The following is a 10,808-nucleotide window of genomic DNA, read 5'->3' on the forward strand; positions in this document are numbered from 1 at the left end:
ATAGGACCCAGTGCCTTGAAGTGATTTATTAACATGTCTATTTTATCATGTCTATTCTACTTATTTTTATTACTATTTACTATTATTACTATTGTATTCTTGCACAATCGTAGCGGGCATGGCGAACCACATTTCACTGTATGCCCTGGTATGTATGTGACAAATAAACTCTTGAATCTTGAACATAGCTTCACCATCTAATTCATTCATCTAATGTGGGGGGGAGGGGAGGCTGTTCCAGAGCCAAGTGAATATGTGGGTCATTCCTGGCTATTGGTGACTTTTCAATGTGCTAACCGTTGTGGGGGAAATCTTAATTTGTTTGCGTTTTTAGAATTATATCAGGTAAATAACATGTTTAACCTTCAGGTACTTGAATTGGCGGCACGGTGGTGTAGTGGTTAACACTATCGCCTCACAGCAAGAAGGTCCAGGGTTCGATTCCCACTTGGGTTTTCGCGTTGCCAGGTACACAGGTGGGGTATCTCCCAGGCCTTTCTGTGTGGAGTTTGCATGTTCTCCCCGTGCTCGCAAGGGTTTCCCCCCCGATAAGAGAAACCCAATGGAAAAACATGCACACAACAGATCGCTGACGCTGTCGCGTCCTTGACGAAGACGGGCAGGAGCACTTGGATTGGTCCCCGGGCGCGGTACCTTGCAGACGCCCTGTCTGCTCCCGGCTGCCCTTGGGGGGAAGGACGACAGGATGGGTTAAGCGCAGAGCTCAATCGCATCGGCGACTGAGAAAAAAGACAATGCATGTGTGTGTGTGTGTGTATTCCAGTGTGTGTGTGCCGCTCCCATTGCATGTCCCAGTTCGGTGCATGCCGAATAAAGACCTCTACAGAGGTCCTGCATTATTATTATTATTATTATTATTTATTATTATTATTATTATTATTATTATTATTATTATTTATTATTATTATTATTATTATTATTATTATTATTATTATTATTATTATTATTATTATTATTATTATTATTATTATTGGTAGAGCTCAAGCACTTAATTGGGTGGATTGTTCAGCCATCGACCGTGAGAGAGTTCCACCCTATTAGGGACATATACTGTACATAGCTATTGCAAAGTGTTAATAATGTAAATAGTCAACAATACTTAGCTTTTCTTACACCGTATGTGTCCCTTATTCCATCATATATATGGTTTTCTTTTAATAATAATGAAACAAGAATTGTGGAGTAGAACATGTGTTTATTATTCAGAACAATCACATGTATGCAGTGCACCCAATTGTTACCAAAGGGTAAATAATTAAACAATCTTGCCTAATAAAAAAACATGTATGCTGTTGATCCTTTTCAACTGTGCAAATTAACATAAAAACATGTAAAACATTTAACATAGTTGTTAAGTTATTTAAAAAGAAAACAGGTGGACAGGAACTCAACAGGGTGGAAATGACCCTAACAGGGTGGAATTACCAACAATGTCTATGACCTTCGGACATCCACAGCCAACTTTCAACATATTTACATACAAGTCTCTGTCTCTATGTCTGTCTTATATCTCTGTCTGTCTCTGTCCACCTTTCTATCTGTCTCTCTCTGTCTTTCTACCTATCTCTGTCCGCTTTTCTATCTGTCTTTCTCTGTCTATGCCTCTGTCTCTTTGTGTCTAATAATAATAATAATAATAATAATAAATTGGATTTAGAGAGAGAAGCGCCTTTCTCGGACTCAAGGACACTTTACAAAGAAAGAGAAGCTATATAAAAGATATATATATAGTAACAACAGGAAAATAAACGAATAAAAATGAAAAAGAAAGCAAGGTACAGTGCAGTCCATTTAGACGAAACAGTAAAAAAAATAAACAAACAAACAAAAACGGGATCAGTAGTTTCAAAGAAAAGAGTCAGGGGGGGAAGGGGTTGGGCTACATGGGAGCAAGGCCGTGTTGCATGAACATGTGGGTTTTTAGGTGGGTTTTGAAGAGGTTGATGGTGTCGGAGCCTCGGATGGAGGGGGAGAGGGAGTTCCACAGCCTGGGGGCAGCTATGGAGAAAGCTCGGTCTCCCAGTGTGGAACGCCTGGTGCGGGGGATGGTGAGGAGGTTGGAGTTGGAGGAGCGGAGGCCTTGTGTGTCTCTCTCTCTGTTTGTCTCTGTCTGTCTGACTGTGTATTTCTTAATTTGTCTCTGTCCGTCTGTCTTTATCTGTTTGTCTCTGTCTGTCTTTCTACCCATCTCTGTCTGTGTCAGCCTTTCTACCTGTCTGTCTCTCTCTCTCTCTGTTTGTCTGTCTATCTCTGTCTCTCTCTGTCTGTCTCACATTCTTCAATTTTGTTTCAGGTAAGTATGACAAGATGTCAGGGTCAGGTAATAGCAGGGTAAGTATAGGATACTTTTTATTATGATTCAGGCATTCTATTGTCTTAATAATTGTAATTAATTGCAATACTTGTCTACATTTTAGGTAAATATACACTTCCATTTAAGGTTTTCGTTACATTACTGTAATCTCTCTGCCTGTCTCTGTCTGTCTCTGTCTAGACTGTCAGATAGATTAGACAGATAGATTCCTCAACGTATCTCCATGTTGCTATATCTAATTGCACCAACCTTTTGTTTAGTAGTGCTTGAGGCTCTTCAATCAGGCGCAGTACCTGACTGTTGAAGAATGTGAGACAGACAGACAGAGAGAGACAGAGACAGGTCATTATTATAATGCAAATCTTATAGACCTTTTCAACTTGACAACAATATAAACATTCTAACTGGCCCCATTTGTTTCCTGTTGCAATGCTTGATAATACAGTATCTGACAGGAAGTAAACATAGGACAAATATTTTTTGTCAAAGAGGCAGAATTATTACAATAGCCGATAGACTATTTTCCCAATGATAAATCCCTATGGGTGGATCGCGCGGGAAACTAAAGTGACGTCAGACTACACCCCCGGGTGTGTTTATAGTTTATGTTGCAACTTGTGTTGGGATTGGGAATACATACTCATAAACGTTTTTATAGTGATAGTTATCCATTTGTCCCAATTGACGTTATCTAGCTAATCATTAATTAAATACGCAAATGCAAATGCAAATTCCTGTTAGTCACGCAATTTACTGGAACAATAGGTCTTGTGACAAAACCACACATGTAGAAGCATGTTTCCAGGTGTGACCAGTGACAGTCTGGAATGTCAAGTCAAGAGTCAAGAGTGCTTTAAGACTAGAGGAAAGGAGGAGAAGAACCTCTTTCAAGCCATAATAACATGGATTGCAGACGCACAGACTGCATCGAGAAGCCTCTTTCTCAACTATTTGCGAAAGTTGGATGGGTGGTCGGCTCCTATCCTGTTTATTTCTTTGTCATCCCCCTGATCGTTTCTGCGTTTCTGGGAGGAGGCTTTTATTTCATTGAAGACCGCGAGGACAACAACATCGAACGGCAATTCACACCGACGAACGGACCCTCGAAGAAAGCGAGAGACTTTGTCAAAGAGAACTTTCCAAACGACGAGTCTGCGTTTTCAAGCCAGAGGCTGCACACAGAGGCCAACTATGCATCGATCATTGCGGTCTCTAATGGTGATGCAAATATACTGACAAAAGCAGCCTTTGAAGGCATCATTAAACTGAACGATAAAGTAAATGGCATCTCGGTTGTTGTGGACCAGAAGCAGTTTACATTCAGCAATCTGTGCGCAAAGGCCAATGGGGTTTGCGTGTCAAATGACTTATTGGATATTATCAACAACGACGCGAGCAACGTTGAGCACATCAACATCACATTTCCGTTGCATACGACGGCATCCAAGACAATATTTTTGGGTGCTTCTGTGGGTGGTGTTGAGAAAGATGTCAGAGGCCAGATCTACTTTGCCAGGGCTGTAAAGCTCATGTACTTCCTGCAAGACTGTGACGAGGCAGATGTTTGGCTCAGAGAATTCCACAGAATATTTCTAGGCGAGGAGGGAAACGGAAATATTAAGGTACGTCTCAGAAATTAGAATGTTTCAAGATCTAAGATTCTGAACAGAGTCCAAATTTTTTTTTTTTTTTATGATTCTTACTGACGTGTTGTATGCACCGTCCATTAGGTATCCCACTATACCTCACGGTCGAAGCAAGAGGAGATGGAGAAGCACACCACTGATGGAATCCCATTGTTTTCTATCACGTATGCTTTGGTCATCTCCTTCTCCATCCTATCCTGCTGGAGGTGAGTGAGAAGCACATCCCGGACCCGGGTCAACGTTGAGCTTTTATAACGGCCAGGTGCCAGAGAGGGTTGAGATATTCCACACTTAGGTGTGCATTATGCAAAGATAAAACCATGCATGCTTAGATTTTGTGAAACGCTGTAGCGTATGTATGTACTGTATGTATGTATGTATGTATGTATGTATGTATGTATGTATGTATGTATGTATGTATGTATGTATGTATGTATGTATGTATGTATGTATGTATGTATGTATGTATGTGTACACCATTGACAATGGCATTGTGTCCTGTATCATGATAGGGTGGGTTGGCCTTCTCTTACAGAAAGGCGCAACAAACACTGGTATTTATTTATTTTTAAAGCCCTTATTGGTAAACAACAACCTGTTTATATCGCTTCACTGTTTTTTTTTGTATTTTATTTTTTTATTATTTTTTAAACAAACACAAACAAACATGACAACACACGATTAGATATACAAGCATTGTAAAACAGTGTACATCAGTTAACTCATCGTTTGGATAAATGTCTTATACAAGATATACCCCTAATACCTGCTATCTATTCCCCTACACACATATGCTCTTGCTCGCACCCCCCGCCCTGGACCCCCCCATGGATAATCCATCCATTATCCTTCGCTCCTAACCAGACACTACCATTAAATGCTAGATTTTATTCTCTCCACCACTTCTAACCACATTGTCAATTTGGATTCATTGAGACCCAAAATTCTTGCTGTAGATATTTCTAGATAAATCACATCTCTTCACTGTTATATTGGAATATTGGAACCTATTCAACTCGATCGAATGACTGGATGGTTCTTAGGGTCCCTCAAGTTTGTTCTGATCTAGGGAAGTCAGCTTTTTCCTTTGATGCCTCGAACTCATGGAATGTCCTCCAACTCTCTCTGAAGTTGGAGATTCTCCCTTCCCTTGGTATGTTTAAACCTATGATTTCAGACCATTGTGTGACTACCTGCACTGTTTTAGCTGATCTTTTAAAATAATTAGAATTTCTTTTAATGTTTACTCTGGTGTTTAAATTTCTGTGAATATTGTTTGTATTATGTACTGTTTACATTTTGTACAATCGTCGTTTCTGTAAATGAGGGAAACCTCAGGCTTACGATTTTAAATAAAGGTTGAAATGAATTTAAAATGTAATGTATCATGTATGTATATGTATATGTATGTATGTATGTATGTATGTATGTATGTATGTATGTATGTATGTATGTATGTATGTATGTATGTATGTATGTATGTATGTATGTATGTATGTATGTTGTATGTATGTATGTATGTATGTATGTATGTATGTATGTATGTATGTATGTATGTATGTATGTATGTATGTATGTATGTATGTATGTATGTATGTTGTATGTATGTATGTATGTATGTATGTATGTATGTATGTATGTATGTATGTATGTATGTATGTATGTATGTATGTATGTATGTATGTGTATGTATGTATGTAATAAGTATCTATATATGTATGTACTATGTACAGGTATGTAGGCCTACATGAGGTATCGGGACATGCTTATATGGCTCTAAGGTTTTGTTGTTTGTTTTGGATATTTTAGATTCAATGTTTCTATAGACACTTTATTACTTTTTAAACCTGTGACTTATTAAGATTGTTTTGTTTTAGTATGCAGTGAACGTCCAAACGTTGACCGTATCAAGACTGGATTTAGCAGTTTACTGATTCTAGTGCACAGAGATGATCCTATAGTGCTAAAATGAATTTGGGAGGGTTTAATACCACCCTCTGATCTGACCTCGTCCTTATTGCTATATTATTGTTTTAGGTTGGATAATGTGAGGAACAAGGTGTGGGTGGCTGCCATAGGTGTCCTCTCTGCTGCCTTGGCAGTAGTGTCCTCGTTTGGCTTGATGTTCTACATCGGGACTCCATTTGGAATCACTGTGGTAAACTCCCCCTTCCTGATACTCGGTAAGATGACCTCATAATGCTGTATATACTGTATATATATCTATAATAATAATAATAATAACTTTATTTGTATAGCACATTTCATACAGAAGTTGCAGTTCAAAGTGCTTCACAACAGTAAAAATACAGGCATAAGCGCGCATAAAAAATTAAATACAAAGAGATAGAGAGGTAGCAAGGTAAGGCAAATCACAGTTCTTCAGCAATACAAATAATAAAATAGAATAGATTAGATAGAGTAAAAAAGTGCGGTTTGATTCAGTTTAAAATAGGCTAAAAATTATAAAATAGATCTATCCTTTTTACATATCTGTAGATTCTATATCTGTACATATCCCTTACCTACTCTTATTAGTTACACTGCTGGCCAGTATTATTACTACCATAGTGTCTTTATACCAGTATCACTGTACATATTAATACTATAACTCTGTATATACATCTGATTAGCACTAATACTCAGTAGTACTAATTTATATATTGTAGTTTAATCTCCTGTACATTGTATATTGCTGTTGCACTTTACTGTTACATTTGCACTCTGGTTGGATGCCAAACTTATTTTTATTGTACTGTACTTGTGCTCTATAATGACAATACATTTTAATCTAATCTAAAAGGCTTGGTTTACTCCAGGCTTTTTCTTTTTGACTGACTACTCAACTAGCATATCCAAAAGGCAGATTGTCCTCGACTGTGGGCGACAGTGGCTCAGGAGGTAGAGCAGTCGTCTGGTAATTGGAAGGGTCCCGGTTCGATTCCAGCACCTCCCGGGCAGGGTGTCGAAGTGTCCTTGAGCAAGACACTTTACCCCTAATTGCTCCCAATGAGCAGGTTGGCACCTTGCATGGTTGCCTCCGCTGTTGGTGTGTGAAAGATTGTAAAGCACTTTGGATAATGCACCATTTACCATTTATAATGAAGCTACTCAACCATTACTGTACCTATCCCCAGGGATTGGTGTTGACGACATGTTCATCATGGTCTCCAACTGGCAGCAAACTAACGTCAACGATCCAGTGCCAGTGCGGATGTCTCGCACCTACAAAGAGGCCGCCATGTCCATCACCATCACCACCCTGACCGATGTCATCGGGTTCTACATCGGTCTCATGTCTGACTTTCCTTCTGTGAGGTATTTCTGTCTGTACACCAGCACCTCCGTCCTGTTCTGCTACGTGTACAACATCACCTTCTTCGGAGCCTTCATGGCTTTAAATGGAAGGAGAGAAGCCGGCAACCAGCACTGGTTGACCTGCGTGAGGATTCCGTCTGAAAACCCCCCCATCAGCTCCAAAGGCTACGGCATGTGCTGTGTGGGAGGGGACTACGAGAGAGACACTGGAACAGAGAAAGAACAACCGGTCCATGGTTTCTTTAAGAACTATTATGGTCCGTTAATGACAAAACCGTGGGTCAAAGCTATTGTCATTTTAATCTATGCAGGTTATTTAGCTGGAGGTATCTACGGATGTTTCCATGTACAGCAGGGCACTGACCTTAAAGATTTAGCAGCCGATGATTCCTATGTCATGCCGTACTATAACAATGATAGGCAGTACTTTTCTAATTATGGTCCCAATGTGATGGTCGTTGTGACCGAGGCATTCCCGTACTGGAATGAGAGCGAGCGCTCGGTACTAAAGTCCTGCGTGGAAGACATTAAGAAGCTGCCAGTCGTAGATGGGGATTTATATACGTCCTGGTTGGACTCTTATGAAACGTACGGAAAAACCGCAAATCTCAATCTAAATGATGCAACCAGTTTCATGGCAAGCCTTTCCTCGTTTTTTAATGTGGCACCTGATGTCAAGCAAGACGTGAACCTAACAGGAGGTGCCATCCATGCTTCTCGCTTCTTCATTCAGACTATTCATATCGCCAACGCCAGCATGCAAATAGAAATGGTCAACCTTCTCAAAGACACAGTCGAGAAATGTAGCGTCCCTTTAATGGTTTACCACCCAGTCTTCATCTATTATGACCAGTATGCCATTATCGTAAGTAGCACTGTCCAGAACATCGGAGTCACTGCCGCTGTTATGCTGGTCATCTCTTTCCTGCTGATTCCAAACCCCCTCTGTGCCCTGTGGGTGACCTTCTCCATCGTCTCCGTCATCGTGGGCGTCACTGGCTTCATGGCGCTCTGGGACGTCAACCTGGATTCCATATCCATGATCATTCTGGTCGTTTGCATCGGCTTCACTGTGGACTTCTCTGCTCATATATCCTACAGCTTTGTGTCAGCAGAGCAACCGAGTGGTAATGAAAAACTCATCCATGCTCTCTCCATGTTAGGCTACCCCATAATGCAAGGGGCCGTGTCGACCATCTTAGGCGTTGTGGTGTTGGCTTTCTCTAAAAATCACATCTTCAGGACATTTTTTAAGATCATGTTTTTAGTTATGATCTTTGGGCTGGTCCATGGTATCATGTTTATCCCAGTATTTCTGACTTTGTTTACATGTAGGCCTACCTCAGAAAAACTCAAGGTTAATAAGAAACAAGATACCGAAGGCAGAGTTATGCCTTATGACTATACACAAGATAAGATTAAACCCAGATATATGTTTGTATCTTATAATAACCAAGGTTTTGTGGCTTTTTGTAAGAGGCAACAAAACATCAGTACACAGCCCACCTGTATTTATGATACACAGCATAATCAAATCAAAACCCTACACTGGTCTGGTGATCCAGACTGTCCATAATGAGTAATAGGTTATTTCCTCACTGAAGCTGTTATGTCAGCTGTGAGCTGTTATGTTCATTAGTTCACGTTATACATTCATTAAAACCTCATAACGTGCACCGGGTCGTATACGTCCCGTTTTGCACTTGCACGCACGTCAGGCACTTTGCGAGCATCTACTGGCTCGGGGCTGCATTTTTTGCCAATCATGTAATATACCGTTCAAAACTTGAATTTCTCACCTTTCGAACGCCACCTGACTCGACCAATTCCGTGCCTTGGTTCTCGAGTTACATGACGATATGTCAGGCGAGCGTCTTTTTACTCTTGAATATTTTATCATTTTCTTTTCTTTTCTTGTCTTTCATATCATACTTTCTGCTCCAGGGTTCATAGTTACATTTTAAAATGTCAGAAAAGAAAGTGAAGTTATACTTACAATGAAAAAGGTATAATGTGAAGTTTGTAATTTGCACAGTTTATGGTGTTAAATATGTATTTTGAAATGTATATATTTTATATGTATATATATTTCTATATAGTGTATATACATTATGCTCTTGTATTTTTCTCTTGTTTAATTGATCCAGTCATTTTGTTCTTCATTACAGTGCCAGCTGTTGTATATGCAATTGGACTCTCATGATGTGTAAACATTGTTATGTGCATTGTTATGAATAAACTGAATAAAATGTTTTCCCCACAATCGCCATACATATACGTATGTGAGATCAAATGCTGCATGGAAATTACAGTGCATGTATCACACAGTAGCTTGAATATCGTACCTTTTTATATTGAGCCCTTGGATGGAGCAATGAAATTAATGTCAGTGTAGTACAACTGCAGGTGATCCATTGTGGGCCCCTCAGTTCTGCACCATGGGCCCCTCAGTTCTGCACCATGGGCCCCTCAGTTCTACACCATGGGCCCCTCAGTTCTACACCATGGGCCCCTCAGTTCTACACCATGGGCCCCTCAGTTCTACACCATGGGCCCCTCAGTTCTGCACCATGGGCCCCTCAGTTCTGCACCATGGGCCCCTCAGTTCTACACCATGGGCCCCTCAGTTCTGCACCATGGGCCCCTCAGTTCTGCACCATGGGCCCCTCAGTTCTGCACCATGGGCCCCTCAGTTCTGCACCATGGGCCCCTCAGTTCTGCACCATGGGCCCCTCAGTTCTACACCATGGGCCCCTCAGTTCTGCACCATGGGCCCCTCAGTTCTACACCATGGGCCCCTCAGTTCTACACCATGGGCCCCTCAGTTCTACACCATGGGCCCCTCAGTTCTGCACAATGGGCCCCTCAGTTCTACACCATGGGCCCCTCAGTTCTACACCATGGGCCCCTCAGTTCTGCACCATGGGCCCCTCAGTTCTACACCATGGGCCCCTCAGTTCTACACCATGGGCCCCTCAGTTCTGCACCATGGGCCCCTCAGTTCTACACCATGGGCCCCTCAGTTCTACACCATGGGCCCCTCAGTTCTACACCATGGGCCCCTCAGTTCTACACCATGGGCCCCTCAGTTCTGCACCATGGGCCCCTCAGTTCTGCACCATGGGCCCCTCAGTTCTACACCATGGGCCCCTCAGTTCTGCACCATGGGCCCCTCAGTTCTGCACCATGGGCCCCTCAGTTCTGCAAGCCACTGAGAGAGATGGAGTAGCCGCATCCGCAAGAGATTTATGTTAACACTTTCACTACCACACTAACAAAAGGTTAACCCTTTCAAAGAAATGTCGCCCTCTGCTTTTTAACCCTTTCACTGCCACATGACAAAGGGTTAACCCTTTCACAACCACACTACAGAAGGTTAACCCTTTCACTATGGTTAACCTTCTGTAGTGTGGTAGTGAAAGGGTTAAAAAGCAGAGGGCGACATTTCTTTGACAGATTTCCTGCGATGCGAGAGATCTACAATTATGTTTGAGTTTCAAATGTATGTA

The 10,808-nt window shown here is 41.3% G+C and overlaps 1 protein-coding gene across 1 annotated transcript; it reads left to right on the forward strand.

Moving 5' to 3' along the window:
• Positions 1-3,237: 3,237 nt before the first annotated feature.
• LOC311237885 (patched domain-containing protein 3-like) lies at positions 3,238-10,528 on the forward strand (the record flags this gene model as incomplete). The annotated part of the gene is made up of 5 exons (XM_084325859.1): positions 3,238-3,957; positions 4,066-4,187; positions 6,019-6,164; positions 7,119-8,630; positions 9,729-10,528. 5 exons carry the CDS (start codon positions 3,238-3,240, stop codon positions 10,526-10,528), a joined length of 3,300 nt encoding a protein of 1,099 aa, XP_084181985.1.
• Between the last annotated feature and the right edge of the window lie 280 nt (positions 10,529-10,808).

Source organism: Notolepis coatsorum, assembly GCF_963971535.1.
Source record: "Notolepis coatsorum genome assembly, chromosome: 12".
NCBI lineage: Eukaryota > Metazoa > Chordata > Actinopteri > Aulopiformes > Paralepididae > Notolepis > Notolepis coatsorum.